Consider the following 19,129-nt stretch of genomic DNA (forward strand, 5'->3'; position numbering starts at 1 on the left):
TGTTGTACCCACCTGCGTCTATTCAGATTATTTACAAAGTGGATGTGGGATAGCGCAGTGGCTTGGTGTTGAACTCATCCCCTGGCCCAGAAATGTTGCTCTAGATTTAAGCTCCTGCTGCCTTGCCACTGGCAAGTACCCCCGTGGAAGCTGGAGAGGGTAACACCACCCTGCTGCTCACCCTGCCCTGCTGCCAGAGCTGCTTTTTCCCCAGCCCTTTGGCACACGGGAGGCTGGGTCCCCAGCCAGAGCTCCTGCCACCTGCACCGGCTGCAACCATCTCCGCTTTCCCCAGGCATCATTAGAACTGTAGAATCATTTTTGTTTTCCAACCTCAAGACCCTCAAGATCATCGAGTCCAACTGTTAACTGAACACTGGCACTAAACCATGTCCCTAAGAACCTCATCTACGTGTCTTTTAAACACCTCCAGGGATGGTGACTCCACCACCTCCCTGGGCAGCCTCTTCCAGTGCTTGACAACCATTTCCGTGAAGAATTTTTTCCTAATATCCAATCTAAACATCCCCTGGCGCAACTTGAGGCCATTTCCTCTTGTTACTTGGGAGAAGAGACCAACACTGTGTGGGCAGAATGGGTGGCCAATGACAGCAATGTCTTCAGCTGCCCTTGCCATCCTGGAGAAAGTTTTCTTACTTTTAGGTTGGTACAAATGTAATTGCGGTTTTTGCATTGTTGAAATTGCCATTTGATATTTGACACGTTCTTAAGTACATGTGGCTAAGTTATACATCATTATAATGCACTTTTATCACTTTATGTTTTTTTGCTACTGACTTATTACTTGCTATTTATTTTATATTTATTTTAGACTATGGAAATCATATTAGGCAAAAAGCAAATTAAAGCAATTTTCATATTTGAGGTCAAAATGGGCCATAAAGCAGTGGAGATAACTCGCAACATCAACAACGCATTTGGCCCAGGAACTGCTAATGAATGTACAGTGCAGTGGTGGTTTAAGAAGTTGCACAAAGGAGAAGAGAGACTTGAAGATGAGGAGCGTAGTGGCTGGTCATCAGAAGTTAACAAGTAATTGAGAGCAATCATTGAAGCTGATCCTCTTACAACTACCTGAGAAGTTGCTGAAGAACTCAATGTCAACCATTCTATGGTCATTCAGCATTTGAAGCAAATTGGAAAGGTGAAAAACTTGGTAAGTGGGTGGCTCATGAGCTGACCGAAAATTTAAAAAATTGTGGTTTTGAAGTGTCGTCTTATTCTATGCAACGATGAACCATTTCTCGATGGGATTGTGACGTGCGATGAAAAGTGGATTTTATACGACAACCGGCAACAAACAGCTCAGTGGTTGGACAGAGGAGAACCTCCAAAACACTTCCCAAAGCCAAATATGCACCAAAAAAAGGTCACAGTCTCTGTTTTGTGGTCTGCTGCCAGTCTGATCCACTGTAGCTTTCTGAATCCCAGCAAAACCATTCCATCTGAGAAGTCTTCTCAGCAAATTGATGAGATGCACCAAAAACTGCAACACCTGCAGCTGGTCAACAGAATGGGACCAATTCTTCCCCATGGCAACACCCACCTCCACATCACACAAACAATGCTTCAAGTTGAATGAATTGGGCTACAAGGTTTTGCGTCATCCACCATATTCACCTGATCTCTCACCAACCGACTACCACTTCTTCAAGCATCTCAACAACTTTTTGCAGGGAAAACACTGCCAGCAGGATGCAGAAAATGCTTTCCAAGAGTTTGTTGAATCCCAGAGCATGGATTTTTATGCTACAGGAGTAAACAAACTTATTTCTCGTTGACAAAAATGTGTTGATTGTAACGGTTCCTACTTTGATTAATAAAGTTATGTTTGAGCCTAGTTATACTGATTTAAAATTCAAGGTCCAAAACCGCAATTCCTTTTGCACTAAGCTAATAATTAAAGAATCATGGATGTGCAGGTTGGGGTAAACCATCTGGCTAATCTAATGCAGCTGTGCATGTGTCACAAATGACAAAATTTTATCCAGTGTTTTTTCCTGGACACGCTAACTGATAAAGCGGGGTTTATCCGAGAGTTCAATCCGGTGTCATAACTCACTCCTACAGGACAGAGAGACGCAACTCCCTGGATTTGAAAGTTGATGTGTAAAATGAAGAATAAAGGAAAAATTGAAACCTCAGGAGAGACGTGGAGGGTTCATAGCAATGGTATATCTTACCTGTGAGTCAACACAGCATTAAGAAGGAAGCCAGATTTTCTGAAACCTAACTTTCCCGTAAGAGTTGAAGGATAAAAGAGTTTCAGGGGCCGGTGGCGGGAAAGCGCCTCAGCCAGCGCTTGTGCCACCCTCAACCCTCACTGTGGGCTCCTGACCCTAAGTCGTCTCTGCTCACCAGGTCAGAGAGAAACTGAGGTCGAGACTTGACATATTTGTCTGGTTTAGGACAGGCAGAAAGGCTTTATTCCTAGGGCTTTGTTTGTTATTCATCTTTTACTGTAAGCTTCAGTGTCTCCTGCCTCAAAGGGACATCCTGTTTAGCAAGAAGTCATGAAAACAATCTAAATGGTATTTATTTTTTGTCAACAAAATAACAAGCAATTAATGCCAATTATGTTTTCAGGAGTCAAGGGGATCATTCCGTCCCACCAAACACAAATGCTCACACCCTACAGATGTGATGACACTCAGTATTTTCCTTTCTTGTCTTTGTGTCTCAATGTTGTTCCCCCTGCCTCCTCCCCACCAGAGCTTTCCCACCTAAAGCTGTCAGGCTGCGCTGTGAAATCTTGCACAGAACGAATTTGCTAACCACTTACGCAACTCCTCTGGCAAATTGCTGGTTCTCAGAGTTCCCTTGGCTGCAGGGTTACTGAGAGGTCTTGGGACAGCAGCTGGAGATGGAAAATTGTCAGACGGACAACAGCATGCTTCATCTGGGCCACAGGCCTTGGGGGGAAGCTGACCATTGGGTAGGTGGTTGTATAACTGGTTTCTGTAAAGAAAAGCAAGTGAGGCTTTAAAAAACATTTATTTTCAGGTAAAATTCAGGTTATTTTTTTTTCTTTTAATAACACACAAAGAACTTCATCTGCATATTGGCTAGGAAAAGTTCCTGTAGAACTGCTCGGGTCAGCATTTCTGCTTAGTTATTACAACATCTTTTGAACGGATACCTTGGTGACAGCCTACCACAAGATGCGGTTTATTGCAGAAGCAACATTAGCCACAGGAATTAAAGGCACCTCATTGCTGAAGGCTCTTCAGTTTGCAAATAGCAGAAGCAAAGGCCATTTCTGTGTGAGAAGTAATGCTGTGCCGTGGGTGTCGTTACGCACATAGAGGGGCAGGGTGGCACTTGGGTAACCTCTTCCCGCTATGTAAAGGGTACTTCATGGCATCTCAGATGCTCTCAAGATGTCCTGTGCAGCACAGGAGGCACAGTGCAAAGTGGGGAGCAGGAAAAATGGGGATACAAGAGCACTCCACCTCTAGCTTTGGCGCAACTTGGAGGGTCTCCAGGTTTGGACAAAATTCAAAGCTTTGCTTAAAGGGAACAAAGTTGATTTCTTGACCAGCAATAGCAGAACCAACGAGGGTTTCTCATGTCAGGGATATGTGCTCTGGACCTGCAATAGCCTTGCCTAACATCTTCTCCATCTTAACAGACAGAGAGAATGGGATGATTTTAGAAAGCTTAGGAGTTCTTGTACTACACTTTGGCTTCACAGTTCAAGTCAATAAAAGGGGAAATTTTGCATAAGGTGTGCTTTGAATCTGCTGGGTTGGATCTGTTGGGCAAGTGTGAGGGTCCTCTGAGAGCTTTTCCCCACAGAGCAGTGATGTTTAGTCAATCAAGCCCACTTCTTCTTTCTCTTTGCCATCCTTAAATGAATGATGACAGGCTGGTCACAGCATGTTTTCTGTTGTCACATTAAGATTTGGTTTATTCATTTTGGTACAGATGTTTTCTGTTACAAAATACTCTATAGGCAAATATTACCAACATATAACTGCCATTCCTGGAATTAGCATGCAAACGCCAGCCATGCAGCCGCATGACAGACCCTGTATATTCTGGATTTCTTTGAACAGAAGAAAGTACCAAGAAAATCAACTTTACCTCATCTATGACCACAAAAAGCTACCCTCTGGCTAGTTTCCAGATCTTCCCAAAACCTCACCTTATCTAACAAATGCGCCAAAAATTAGGAGTCTGTTTTTAAATTTTACTACTGCAAAGGATACCCACTGTTTCTCAGTATTTTTAAATTTTCATACAAACTCTTCAGTGCAATTATTTCTGCTGAAGTTACTGCCTTATCTTGCTGTCACAGCCCCTAACTTTTCACAGGCCAGAGCAGTGTGGTATTTCAGCCATTTGCCCTCTTTTGTCCCGTCTGTTCTCCCAGTTTTCTGCCAACACCATGCCACTTAAGTGGACATTTTCAAACATGAATGCCTGTAAGTTTAGCACCTCTAAAAGTAGTGTGGCAGTTAAATAAGAATGGTCTGAATACAGATGTCCTCAACACCTGAAGCTTCAATTTGTCTTCAGGTAGCTGAATCTGGAGAAAACCCTGCATGGGTAGTACTTCCCATCTGTTAACGACTTATTTATAAGGAGGGAGATATAACGCTTGGTAAATCAATATTTGAAAGCCGGTGAAAAAGTCCTTGATGAAAAGTGCTAAACATGTGGTATTTTATTACTACACACAAAAAAAAAAAACAGAGAAAAGGCTGCAAACTGCAATGTAGAGATATATGTCAGCGATGGATGAGATTTTCTCCCTTTTTCTCTGCACTACAGAAGAGATAAGAAAGAAATCACTGGAAGCCAATGACTGAGGCATCCCAGGCTGGTACAACGTAAAGCTGAAGACTGCAGTGATTTGCCAAATTGACCTTTGCTCTTGAGCAGGGGATCTCTAAGGTTTCAACTGAGATATTTTTCAACCCCTCATCCCTTTAACCTTCAAGCATTTATCTTTCTTAATGCGTGCCTTTCAGGGTGCGCTGTAACAGCATATCGGGTATCCGGCTTTGAAGTTCTCTAGGGTAAGGTCAGGCCCCTGCTGGGTGTAGAACAGCAAATAAAGAAAACTACCCAGCATCTCACATGTATCCCTGTACCTTGGGCACGCTAACAGCACAAGGCTTCAGAATTATTAGTAGAAAGACCACAAAATCAGATCAGAGGAGCCTCCACTGTGCACAACCCATCCCCCTGGGGTGTACTTACGGGAATCGAGGAGGACCAGGGGAGGAGCATGTCCTCTGGGGTGGTCGGTCTCCAGTGCCCTTGGGAGCATGAAGGTTTGAGTAATTCGGGATGACTTGCTGTGCCGGGCGGATAACTCTCATGCAAGGTCCAGGAACGGGAGGAAGCGGTTGCGATGTATGTGCAAGATGTTGGTAAGGAGCTCTGCCATCTGGGAGGGTGAGAAAATAAAGGCAGCAACTATCATTTCAGGCAATACATTTCTGCCTCGGTTTGTGTTTATTCCTTTCCAGGCATGTCCACCTTCATGTCTAGGGAAACTGAGCAGTTTTGGAAGCATTTGCAAGTATCTTGGTCTGAAAGAAGCCAGATTAAGGAGTGTTTCACAGTCTGAAGTCTCCTTTTTCCCATTCCCACACGGCACAGTTCAGATCCCCACCCTGGGCTGGGCTGTTGGGACAACTGACAGTTAAACATTCAGGGCTGCTTTGTCCCTGCGCTTACCATGCCTCAGTGCTTTTTGTTGGTGTATTTTTTTCTTTAATTTCTTTTTGGCAATAACTTGTGAAAATGAATCATCCCAACGTTCTCATGAAAGCAGATGCAAAATCCTGGAACAAATCAGTTTGCAACACTAAGGCTAAACAGACTGTGATTGTTGTAAATGAAAAGAGGAAAAATAATCTCTTGCTTTGTTACTTCACCCTGTATGGATTTTCTGCCTAAGTGACCTTTTAAGGCCTTGCTGCTGCTCCTGTTGCCATCCAGGAGGCTGCATGGAAAGCCCAAAGTGACAATTTTACCCAAGTAATTCTAAAAAATCTTACTGTTGTTTGCTATGCACACATAATGCTGTTTAATAACTAATGTACAGTGGAACGGTTGGCGTAAACTGAAAGAGAAAGCAACGTAAGCTGTTTCCCAGACGAGAAAAACTATCCTTTTTTTTTTCAGTCTTTCTGCTTGCAGTTTTCATTAGGCAGCAGCTCTGTGCACTTTCAAACTGCTGTGCACAGATCAAAGTCCAGCCTGGCAGGGCTTATTAGCGCTGCATGATTATGGTGTTATGAGCTGGCTCTGAAAGCTGCAGTACTCAAACACTCTTTTTTTTTTTTACCCCCCTAGATTGTTTTTTTAAATCCTTTCAGCTATTTTGGGGTCATGTTTTCCTTTTTGTAGCAGCCATAAGGACTATTTTTTTTTTAAAGGGAGGAAAAGAAAAAAGAAAGAAAAAGCTTTTATGAAATAGTCTGATTATATGAGCCAAGACTTAAAAAAATCAACCCTACTATTGCAAAGATATTCCTGATGAAACTGTGAGTTGGCAACACCATATTTGTTGAGATTGTTTTAGGAGAGTTTCCTGCTCCTCTTCATTAACTATTTGCGAAAGGACAGGGTGAAAGAGGTTGGGAAAACAAAACTGGAAGTAAATATGGTCTTCCCATGTGTTCTGCATGATCAGCTCTAGGGAAGGTGGCAGGGGTCTGGGAAATTCAGATTGATATACAGGTTTTTAGGCCAGTTGTTCACCAGCTTCCTCTGAATCCATCTGATGCCACAGTATTTTAATGGATGCAGCCACTGCCATTCAGAAGCACAGCATGGCCAAGCGTGCATGCCTGCACACACCAACTTCTCTCATATATAAATATCTGAAATAATGGTCCCTGGGCACACAGCATTGCTGCAAGGATTTCTTTGACTTCAGAAGCAGTTTTGCTGTTGTATCTCAAATAGCAGGTGTCCAGAGCCAGCTTAGAGCCTACGGGCACCATTGATATTCCCCGGGAGAGGCGTGTTGCAACACACAAACTGCAGAGCTTTGTTGTGGGTTGCCACTGCCCAACAACTATCTGAAACGCAAGGAGCTGTCAGGAGGTGATTTACACTGTCCCAGTGATGTGAGAAACAGGAGTACAGTTGCCAGCTTCTTGGTCCTGACCAAATCTGCTCCAGCCATCTGAGTTTATTTTATTCTTTTTGCCCTCTGGATATGGTTGAAACACTGGTGATTTTTCTAAAGAAAGCCTTTCAGAGTTCCTGCTTTAAAACAAAATGGCCTCATTCAGTAAATGTCCTACTTCTCACGATGCGCGCGTGTGGAGGAGGTAAATAGTGAGGGGTGTTGTGCAACCAACTCTTTGTCTGCTTAAAGCTGAACTGAACGGAGAAGGTGAGAAAAGAAAACCGGAGGACATTTTGCTGTAGACACTGATGAAAGTCCATCTGTAGCCCCTTCCCTGTTACAAAGTCCCAAGATCGGAGGTGAAAACTAAGGCTCTGGTACTCTCACTCCTGTGTACCTAATTACAGCACATTGCTGGAGTGACAGGACTTCTTAAACAGATGTAATATAAATGCTGTGAAGTCAACGGAAGGTTAAAAAAAAAAAAAAGGGTTATCAGAACAGGCATACAGCTTTTTATTACCAAGCCAACCCAAAACGAGTTGGGGTCTCGTGAGTCTGATGTAATATAAATTATATTAAAACAATGATATTGCTGTTGAATGTTCAAAGCTCACTTCATAGCAGATAAAAATCTCAGAGACTGAAAAGGAATACTAATTAATAGCAGGCTGTAAACTGCATCATAGTCTCCAAAAGCCAAAACACCCATATTGACAGAGTCACATCAGCGTTCAGTGATAGAATCACCAGCAGCTGAGAGGGCTCCATTTTAAGTAATGAACTTCCATTTCAGCTGACAACAGAAAAAAAGATGAGGTTGATGGATGTCACGCTCTTTTCACACAGAAATAAAACACATGAGTGAGTCTGGTCATAATGCTGGGAGATACTATTTACAGAGATCAAGGGTAACCTCCCAACCTGATTCTGGCAGGAAATTCTCAACTTTGGGGATCCAAGTGGGAGCAAGGAAATCTATGAAAACAACAGGAATTAAGTCAGCATAGGAGGCTGCCGAATGACTGATACAAAGAGGAAGGAAATGACTAGAATATGAAATAACAGCAGGGAGAAGGCTGCATGTGCTCAGCGTGACCAACAAAGGCTGGTTTCTAGGCAAAATCATTAGCTTTCATTTGATGAGTGACTGTGAGCTCTTCAACTTTTTATCTGGCTCAGAGTTTCTGCATCAGAGAGTGTGGCTGCATAAGCTGAAAATGTGGACGTTTAAAATGGGCTGCAAATAGATATTTTAAAAGGTTAATTGCATGCTGCAAAGGAGATATGGCAGGAAAACATCAGCTTGGTGAATGATGGCTGTGATACCCTGGAAAGCCTCCCATGGGGTGAGCAGTGGTACTCACACGGGCCCTGGGGGTGCTGCTCTGCCGGGCAGCGGTGCCCAAAGCAGCCGTGGGCTTGCGAGGAGGCGTTTGGATGGGGCAAGTGGTGGCACATCGGGCACTGCTGATGCTTGGGTCCAAAAAACTCCCTGGAGATCAGTGGTCCTGGCAGGTCCTGGGGGTTCAGCATGGACACCAGCGGTAAGGGGGGCTCCAGGTGCCTGAGGCCCATTACATCTCGTGACTGGGAGTTGTAGCCCATGTCCACGGTCCCCAGCTCTGCTGGGGGTCTGTTTCCTGAGGGTTGCCATGACTGTGAACTCCCTTGGCTGCTCTCCTCCAGCGAGTCAGACAAGCTCTGCTCTGGTTTACTGGAGGAGTGCCCGGTGTCAGCTGGAAGCTGTGATCTTGGCTGCATGCCTGGTGTGTCCATAGCTATAAGATGTATCCTGGAAGGAACCGCTCCAGCTGTTGATTCACCAGAACAACAGAAATGTCCGTCTCCATCAGGATCAGTATATTTTGACCACAAACTGCTGTCCGGCTCCATAGCTGGTGCCAGCTGATGACATTCTGGTCGTCTGCGGAGGCATGTTGCATCGGTCACAGGCTGAGGCATTCGAGCGATACATGGTCTCTGGGACTCTTCATCTTCTAGATCCTCTCCAGAAGGCTGCAAAGCCTTTTCCAAGATGTGTTCGGGAAATGGGGACCATGGCATGGATTCATCTACTTCTACTGGTATACTTTGACCCACAAAAGTGCCTGAAAAGTGAGAGAAGAAACACTGTAGATGGACAGCCATACAGAAAAATGCCTGTCATCAGTTGTCACTCAATGACTGTGAGCTGGGATATTGAAGAGTGATATGTATTCTTTATATTCTTTATACATATAAATATATATTTTTAAAGACAGGCAATAAACATCAAGAAAGGTCTGGCTGAATTTTGGCAAAGCAAGAAAGTAAACATTTAGCTGGAGTGTGGCTAGCACAGAGTTACAATTTGGACTAACCTGATGCAGAGGCCATGTCCAAGTTTTCTAGTTGCACCGGAAGCAAGAGTCAGCTGACTTACTGCAAGGCCAGGATTCTTCAGCAAACTGGAAAACAAGAGAAAGTACGCTTGTGAACATGGTACAGTTTCACACAGGGAATAATCCCAAAATAACTGTATCTCAGAGACTGGAAAAGACATACTTGTTTAGAGTTCTGGAAATCACATTGCGCAAAACAGACGCTCTAATGGGATTTTTGGAGCTTCCTGTTCCTGCTGAGACTGGAGGGGGGAAAAGCACAGGAACGGTGTCTCAAGAGGTAATTTCTGCACCTCACAAAAGAGCATTCTGCTTAGATCTGGAGGTTTGGGTCAGGCGTGTTCCAGAGAATACAATCACTTGCAATTATTTTAGTCTGGGCCTTCAAATAATAGCCTCACACTGATGCCTCAGATCTAAACTTCACTGCATACCTAGCTGAGTGATTTCAGTGCCAAAGCTTGTTTCCACGTGTTGCTGCTTGTTTTATCAAACCACTTCATCCAGCCTATTATCTCATGGCTGTTGTTATTTCAAATTATTGAAAACTAAAAGACAATTCAGAGGCGTTAGTTACTGTTTGGATTTTTTCCCCCCCTTCCTTTGGAATTGGCTTGGGCCCAAATGTCAGTTCCTTTGGGGGTGCTGTCAGTAAATTGGGTCCAGCCAAGCGATCTCTGATGATGGACACCTCTGGTCCACCTTCACTCAGAGTGACAGCAGTGATGGGTGAATGCTGAGCGGGCTTCAGGGAGTGCAGCCATTTCATCCTCTTGTACAGGGGAGCAGATTAGCTTGCTCCCAGCAAATCTTATCTTTTACCACAGAGTGTAGAGAAACAAGCCTGGTGCTCACCATTTCCCAAACCATTTTCCTTCTATCACACTGGAGAAGCTAAAATCCCAAATAGGAGACTTATCAGAGAAGAAACACGCAAGCAACAGGAATGACAACAGAATCTGGCTTGAAAGCCTGGTAAAGAAAGTAAAAATCAGAACATGTTTGAGGCGCTTTTAGCGATCCAAGGATTTTTCCCAACTTCAGTCACAGTGGCTTGAACATAAAGGTCAAATGAAGAACATATTCAAATGACCACAGTATTAAAAACAGTTGAACAGGATCACAGAGAGGGATAAGACAGTGTCCCGACCTTTACCCTGGCTCCCGCAGTGATTCGGTAATAGCAAGTGGGGTGCCCTGTGCTATAGGGCAAGAATGAGGCTTTGCATTCATGTTGATCAGATCAGATGATGTTTATTTCCCCCTGAAAGTACCTCTGGCATAGAAAATTCTGGGTGTAACATTTGCTGGGAAACAGGATAAAAACTGTGCTTTTCTGCTGGGCTGCAATGTAAATATTCCTCCTCTGTATAACTTAAAACCCATCTATGCAGAAGATTTACCATATATTCATACATATCCTGTGTTACAATAAGCATGTCCACAGGAAGAGTTATCGTGGGATAATTACAGTGGGATAATTACGCTGGTAAATTTTCCCATGGGGGCAAGTCCTCAGAGCAGCTATTAGTTGCACCAACCCAGAGAACAGGCTGCTGCTCTGACAGCGGCAGCCCCTGCATGAGGGTGCTGGGGCTGGTGCCAAACCAGCTCCTTCCCCTACTGGCACCCAGGCTTGAAATCCTGACAGCTAGCCCACCACCATCACACATCTCTCTCTCTCCCTGCCATTTGCATCCCTTTTCCTCGAGGCCATGTCACTAATGCCGGCCCTGCTCGCTGAGTCACGGTTCTCTGAAAGTCATAACTGCGCTGATGGGAGAGGGAAAACCTCGAGCTCTCATAATCAGCACAGGACCATGACGGGGACTTGTGCTGCACTGTGGCGAAACGTTCTTTCCCTGGAACCTTTGGTCAGGTGGCAGTTTGAATGGTGACTGCCCTGTGGTGGTGACTCACCAGGACAGTACAGCGCAGGGTCAGATTTCCAGGAATCAGGGTGTGAAGCTGCCGAGTGGTCCCCTGCCAGACTTAGAGAAGCGCCTGTGAAGATTAAGTGCCAAACTCCCTGGAATGCACCTGCCTTTTGCTCATCTCAACAGCTTTGTAAATGTGTCCCTTGCATCATCTGGCCTCGAAGTGCCCGCTCAGAAGTGCTTTGACTTGTGGATATCTGTCCGTTTGATTATAAGCAGAATGACACGCACTTGAGCAGCACAAATCATATTGCAAAACTCTTATTCCCCATACTGAGCATCTCCACTGATCTGGTTCCTTGTGCAGAATTCACCCTGGTGTTCACAAAGCACAAGCTCAGCTGTGGGGTGCAGGGTACAGCTCCACCTCTTCAGCCACACACCCAATTGGCTTTTCAGAAACAAATTTGCAATGCCTCATACACTAAGATGCTTCTTTGATAGCCTCTGAAGCAGTCAAAATGCTAGAAAACACTTTTAATCCACATCCTTTATATTCAACAGCCTTAAGTTTAGCACTGTGACAAGAAGAACAGGTTTCTCTTGAGAAAGTGAGAACTCAGTCCAGAGCTCAGTGAAGTAAATGTGAATATCTTTATTTACTTCAGTAAATTTTGGATCAGGTGTCAGATAGGATTTAAAAGTTACTAAATTCCTTTGGAGGCTACAACCTCAATTTTTTTTAAATTTAGTTCCATTGCTGGCTATTTGTGGAACAGATCATGCATAGACTGTGTGAACCTAATGAAAGGCACAACACAGGCAGAAAAAATTCAGACTTGTTTTCTTCAAGTTTGTTATTTAGTGTATTTACTCTGCCTTTTGGAGGGGGATATTAAGACTTTATTAAACTGTATTGCAAAGGATCAGCTACCAAGCTCTTCAAATGGCTTACCTCAGAATAGTTAAAAAATGTCTTTCCTATTAGTTTATCCCTCTGAAAGGACAAACTCCTCTTTATCTCTCAAATCAACTTAACATTTAAATGGCAGCCTTATTTCCTTTTTGTGTAATATGAGCTAAACATGAAAATGATTCCAAATATCAGAGTAAAAATAATTTGGTCAGACAGAAGAGAGACCTGATTCCATCACTTGTGTTTTTACCTGCCAAAGCTTCTAGTTTTTTTAAATAGGATTTTGCTTAGGAAAGCTGAGCAGCCAAAGCTGAGCTTTGATACCCACACACAGCCCCTGCTCCTGCGGGGCCGATGGCTTTGGTGTTAAAAACATACACATCATCAGAAAGGAGGAAAAGTGACTTAATCCTCCTCCTCCCTCAGTAGTCCTGGTTGGAGAGAGAAGCTGTTACAATGGCAGAGCTCTGCCTGCAGGGATGGTCCCCAGGATAAACTAACCCCAGGACATGCTCAACACTTTTTGAGCAATGCTGCCAATGGTATGTGGATGGGAATTCCCGAGAAAAATCCCCACACTGCTGGAAATTTTACAGATTATTCAGAAACGTTCTCCTCCAACAGCAGTGCTTCAGGATGTTATTTCTGCTTTGCTGAAGATCCTTGGCTGTTGCAAAAAGACCCAATATTGAGCCCATTATCCTGGTATTTTATGGTGCCTCATGCTGCAGAGTTTCATTAGGTTTCCTTTGACTTTTCTAGTTATCTTAGCCTGCAAGGATAGCTCTGCATAGGACAGAAAAATTACTCGCTTCGGTCTCCCGTGATGAACACTTAGGGTAAAGGAATGCTTGAGCATATTGAAATATCCTCAGAAACCTGTAGCCTGATCCCTTTTCTGGCACAGAGACTGATGGAGAGTGCGGATTGTGCCCAGTCTAATTTCCAAAGACACTGCAGCTTCAAGTCAGATCATGGTATTGCCAGAAAACTTCGAGCATTTAATATCCCCCCTGCACCTATGACTATGCAGGAGATTACTGAAAAACAGCTGTAGCCATTGCATTTGTTCCTGCTTGTAATAAAGTGAAGAGGCCCTTCCTAAAGGGACAGAGTAGCCAGGCCTGGACTGCTCTCAAAAATGTTGAGCGAACTCCTTAAACCACCCTTTCTCCTTCTCTTCCTTCCTCTGCTCATACACCCAGTTCTGTAATGTGCATTAATGCAGCAAATAACCTTCCCAGGTGGTTGCTCAGTGACCCAAGCTCCCTCGTGGGGCTTCCCACACCTGGAGAGGTTCTTCCACCGGGCTGCCAGGGGCTGGGAGGGAGCCTGCCCAGCCCTCCTGCTCACACAGGCCGCTGCCGGCGATGGCTGCTCCCGGGAAGCGGCAGGAAAGCATAAATGAAAGGGAACAAATTCTTCTGCAGTTCGGTAGAGATGGGCCTGAGCACCCAAGTTTGAAGCAAGGGCTAAGCTCCCCTAAAAAATATCTGACGGAGGCAAGTGGCTGGCCGGGGAGGGAAAGAGTGTTGGGCTCGGGCTCATCTGTGTAGCTTCCTTGCGCCTGATTGCAAAATCCATCAGGTATTTCATCTGTCTCCCAGCATGAAGACTTGTCAGGATGCGCTGTCCCAAGACACGCACTAACCATCTATCTGCTTTTGATTAGAAAACTTCTGTCATGAAGAAGCAGAAGACAGACTCTACAACACGAGCATAGCGGCGCTCCCTGTCACTTCCAGAGAGGGAGAAAATATCTTTGCTCTTTTGATCAAAGTTATATTTGTCTACATTGTTAAAAAACAAAATATTAGTTTGAGAAAGAAACCTCACCTTCCTTTGTACACAACACACAAAGGAAAGGTTTTTTATTCACCAGTCATGGCATTTCTGAAACGGCATGGATATAGCTCAAGGCAAAGCTGAGATCACAAGGGGTGGGGATGGACAGGAATTTCTTGATTTCCAAATAATTCCTGTGTATTTTGGCTGAAGCCTTTAAGCTCCCTGGTGCTGCAGGATGGGAGTAAGTGGATGCAGAATTTGCAAGCTGCTGTGAGGATGCTCACATTGATATTGCAGCAAATGCTGTTGCCATGGGGTCAAATAAGCATTAAGTGTGTAAGTACACTTGCCTTAAATGTAGCTTTCTCTACAGAAACACTAGACACATCTTTCCTCAAAAAAATCCAGACACAAATCCTTTTAGGAAGAGCAAGTGCAAATGTGGGAACTGTTTGGGGTCTATAACCTAAATAAACACAGCCAAGGAAATCCAAGCTCCAGTTTCACACTTCACCGTGAAGAATTTTGGCTGCTGTCATCATGAACGGTTACCTTCTCCCTTGGGTACCCTCCACAGCAAAAACTAAGGCAATGTGTCATGTTCCTAGCCCAGATTTTAAGCCCTCTAGAGAAGGTAATGTTTATTTTTATGACTTCTGGAAAAAAGTAAAAAAGGAATACGAAAACAACATTCCTCTTCCACACCGACTATGTGGTTGCTCTTACATGTTTTCTGCAGCCATAGCGTGAAAGTCTACAATCGCCAGAACAGAAGAACGTATTTCCAATCCTTCCTGCATGGCAAACATCATGTTCCCTTTTGCAGCACTAACGTTACTTTACTGGGCAATCCATGGTGCAAAAGCTAGTGTAGACCTGATATTTTTGCCTCTTTAGTGTAGACTTTGATATGCATGCAATAAGAACACCAGGCATTCCTATTCCTATTCCTATTCCTATTCCTATTCCTAATGCTAGGCATTAGAAGTGCAGTAGAATTGCAACCCCCTCAAGCAGAATTGGAACATGTATCTCACATACAGGCAGCATTCCCTGCCAGTTTTATAATATTTGTGAAATGTGAAAATGTTTGTAATGATCTTGAGTATTCTTAAAAATGTGTTTGCCTTCCAGAGATTACTTCCCATGCATTTCTGATACTGATAAAACTCCCACAGGCACTGAATTACCCCAAAACTGGGATATCCCATGGCCCTGGAACATTTAAAAATCCTGGCACAAAATTTGGACTAGTTGAATAAGGTTGGATGGGGGGATCACCCAGAACAGCATAAATCTCCCCAGTCCTCTTTCCTATAGCTTTGTGCCTTATGTCGGAGCCTCCGGTTCCTAATAAGGGATAACCTCTGGTATTTCGTGGGGCTGACGTATCCCTCATCCCTAACCAATCTCCTCACCCTGCAGCATGAGGGCTGCGGGGTGCGTGGGTGGTGGGAGGGCGCGGGGAAGCCTGGGGGACCTGACGCGTTTCCCTCAGCTGGCGTGAGAACAGCCTCGCTCACTTGTTTTCATGAAACGTGCAGGAATGTGTGTAACTTTCAGACATGTACCCTCTGCCCAACTTCAAAAGCCACTGATGGGGGTGGAGGGCACTGACAAACACGAACACCATAATTGCGCACGTTTTGTTTCCTGCCTTAGAAAGACAAAAAGAAAACCCAACTCCATTGAGAAAAAAAACATAAAAAGAAAAAAAAATTAAAAAATTACAGCATGCTTCAAAACGTTGCCAGCGCTCAGCAAGAGCAAGCCCGGCCTCAGAGGCTGACGGCATGGCAGGCAGCAGCACAATCGGCAGATGCTTGCCAGCAGCCACCGGCATTGGCAAAGGCTTTATCAGAACACCAGCCCTGCTGCCTGCACCCCCCACACCCCCACCTTTGGCATCACCTGCTGCAGGGATCACAGCCCTGTCAAGTGGTGGTGGAGCATCGCTGCCCACCCAAGACAGCACAGACGTGGCCAGGCCAGGCCTTGAACCCGCCTGGGACTTGCAGGAAATGGGAATTTCTGGTCTGGTGGCCACTTGTGGCGGTCAAGGACCAGTAAACCCAGATCTGCCATTCTTGTTGCCCAGCCAACGCTAGCCCTATAAAACCTGAATCCTAAACCAATCAGTTACTGTGTGAAGTGGGAGTGGGTTTTATACGTCTGATTTTATCCTAGTTAAAAATAAGTACTACTGGCTTGTGTCCACTGTTTCCATACCAACGCTATGGAACATGGTGCAAAAAGGGGTCTACGATCCTATTTTCGTCATGCTTTCCAGCCAGCTCTCCCTCACCAGGTCTGTGGACCTGTGCTATGCAGCCCTGAGGCAGCTGGAGAGGAGAGGAGAGGAGAGGAGAGGAGAGGAGAGGAGAGGAGAGGAGAGGAGAGGAGAGGAGAGGAGAGGAGAGGAGAGGAGAGGAGAGGAGAGGAGAGGATTGTTGGCCAACAAGCCACCTTGAGCTTGCACAGCTGTGCAGGGCGGGAGCGGGATCAGGCCTGGCTGCCAGGCATTGCCAGGCAGCTACGTAAATAGGCAGGACAACATTTCGACACCAGGCGTGTCCATTTCCAGTGTTTACCCCCAAACCCTCCTGATTAAAAAAAAAAAAACAACATAAAAAACAACAAAAATGCAGTGAAACGGCTGAAACATGTTGCAACCATCTGTGAAACTCAGGCTATCATTACACGAGAGGAGGGGGGGAAAAGGAGTGAGACAGCAATTTGAGGGAAAAAAGAACCCCACCGAGACACAGAAGTGGGTCAACAGCTAATTACAAACAGAGACCGAGAAAGGCTGCATCTCTAACACTTCTTACCTTACAGGCGAGGGAGGTTGGTGCTGAGCTGACCAAGCAAAGCGAGAGGGCTGGCGTACCTCCTGCGCACCCCGGCGCTCTCTTGGCGTGCCTGGGTCTCTTTCCTCAGCCAGGCTGGTGTGTTGGGTTTTTTTTCCTCTTTTTACGACACCCTCCCTGCCTCTCCCAGGTAAGCGGCAGAACTGGCTCTGCAGCAGGAAGTGGAAGAGGCATGCACGGCACAACGCGCGGCGGTGGGAGAGCCTCCGCGGGGGAGTGACACTGTGAAGCTTAGAACTCTCTTGAAATGCCTGCGTGTGGCTCGCTCCCTCTCTCGTAGGAAGCCAGGCTGCCTCTGCGTGAGCCCCGCAGATAAATGAATAGCTGTAGGGGAAACCCGGTGTGATTCCTAAATGGTGTGCCTCTCCGGGAAAGTCATCCTTTGCTTTTAATACTTGGTTGCTTACTGTCAATGCCAAATGTTAAACCAACTGTGAATCAGAGTACTAAAGACAATCACATGATGGTTGTAAGCACTAAATAAAGAACAAAAAAAAGGATTTCTCGTCTGTTTTTTTTTTTTTTAGATTAGACTTCTAGACACTTCCAAGTTTCTCTCTGCACCTCCAAGGAGCAGAAACTCACTTTTCCTACAAGCTGAAACCCTTATATATTTGCACAGCTCCTTAAAGCCAAGTAATGCTGGCGCTGACAGCATGGCGGGGTTCAAAGAGCCCCGGTACAGCACGCTCCGCAGCAGCGGTCCCAGTGCATGGGCTGGACACAGCTGCGTGTCTCAGCCCACACTGCTTTCCTGACCGCTGCTCGGCATATCTTCCTGCCAAGAAGCTCTTCCTGATCTTTAGCCTACATTTATTTAGTTTAACCCTAAGAGGAATCTGACTTGGCTGCAACTCGTGCATGGCTCTTCAACCTCCAGGCATCCGTGGGCTGCCACCACATGCTACTTTAACGCCTGTTTGGCCAGCCTGCACCCCCAGGACGTCTAAACCACCCCCAAGGCCCTCGCTTTGGCAGTGCCACTGCTTCGCCTTCCTGCCACCTTCCTGTGGCACTGGAGCTGGAGGAGGAAGCTGACTGCCTGGCATTCCTCTCCCCAGACGGGCCCTCTCCAGGTGTGGGCTGCTCCGCCAGCCCCTCTTTGTGGTCATGAAGAAGAGCTGTGACTCAGGCACTTATTTCCTCTTCTCAGGGAACCACTGCCTACATATCCAGAGGGAATATTCAAGCATTTGGGAGCAGTGCATGCCCCAAAACTGAGCACTAAACATGATTGTACTGGTGGCAGTGCAGTGATGCCCTCCAGCCTGAGCTTACCTTCCACCCTGGGACATCCCATGTCAGCCTGGCCCTCCTACTGATGGTCCTGACCACATCCCTCCCTCCGACCTTCCCTCCTCCACCAAGGCGTGGGCCAGCAGGACACCAAGCCTCCCTTTTGGGACATTTCTGAGTTGTCCTTCACTATGCCCAGACTGCCTGTGCAGCGCTTGCTCTGCCAGAGGGTCCCAGCCAGACCCCGATGTGATGGGCAGTCAATGCTTGTGGCTGGAATGGCTGGATTACAACCACAGCCATTTGAGTCAGCTCAAGGTTTAATCCCTCTGGTCTGGGGTCAAGTGTGGCAGCTGTGCTGCACAGCTGTTTTGCACCATGAGCACCCTGACAGCTGGCATTTTCAGCAGGGCTGCCTGAGCCTCGAGTCGTGCCAAACCTGGCTCCGGTGGCTGCCCTGCTCACCACATCCTCACTGGCCTCCTGCCCAGGAGTAGTGATGGCCTCGCTGCAGCCTGCGTGACATGGTGGGAAAGGGTGGTGAGGGGCTCAAGGCCATGCAGGAGTTAAAATTGGGGCCTCTGTGAATGTAGGTAGGCTGGGAGCGGGAAGGGACATCTGGTCTGAGGAGTGCCCGAACCTCTTGGGGCTTATGCAGAGGACCTGTATGGTGTTTGCTGTATGTGGACCAGCTCCCCAGGGAGTGTGGGCAGCCAACAGCTGAGCACAGGGACTTGGCAGGCAGAGATTCCCAAGATGATGTTGCACCAGTACCTGCATTTGTGGGATTTGTTTGTTAAGGACTCTGCCATGCAGCCATGCAACATCTCTTCCTTCACTCAGTGGAGCAGCCTTCTTTGCCAACAACAGTTACGGACCTTCACCTCTTCTCTGCTGGTTGTACCCTGGTCACAGGGCTGCAACATCTAGCGAATGACAGT

General features: G+C 45.9%; 1 protein-coding gene and 1 pseudogene across 1 annotated transcript in view; one reads left to right on the forward strand and one right to left on the reverse strand.

Annotated features, from left to right (window-relative positions):
* Positions 1-17,108, reverse strand: part of TRAF3IP2 (TRAF3 interacting protein 2) — a 27,897-nt gene extending 10,789 nt beyond the window's left edge. The window contains exons 1-5 of the mRNA XM_021298172.2: positions 16,914-17,108; positions 9,481-9,567; positions 8,485-9,228; positions 5,230-5,419; positions 2,804-2,979 (exon numbers count right to left, since the gene is read on the reverse strand). Coding sequence (XP_021153847.2) covers positions 2,804-2,979; positions 5,230-5,419; positions 8,485-9,228; positions 9,481-9,496 — 1,126 coding nt within the window. The 5' untranslated portion in view covers positions 9,497-9,567; positions 16,914-17,108. The remainder of the gene's footprint in view (positions 1-2,803; positions 2,980-5,229; positions 5,420-8,484; positions 9,229-9,480; positions 9,568-16,913) is intronic.
* The window catches only part of LOC110364551 (histone-lysine N-methyltransferase SETMAR-like), a 64,882-nt pseudogene extending 47,430 nt beyond the window's left edge, over positions 1-17,452 (forward strand).
* Positions 17,453-19,129: the final 1,677 nt, after the last annotated feature.

Source organism: Columba livia, chromosome 3, assembly GCF_036013475.1.
Source record: "Columba livia isolate bColLiv1 breed racing homer chromosome 3, bColLiv1.pat.W.v2, whole genome shotgun sequence".
In the NCBI taxonomy this organism is placed as follows: Eukaryota; Metazoa; Chordata; class Aves; order Columbiformes; family Columbidae; genus Columba; species Columba livia.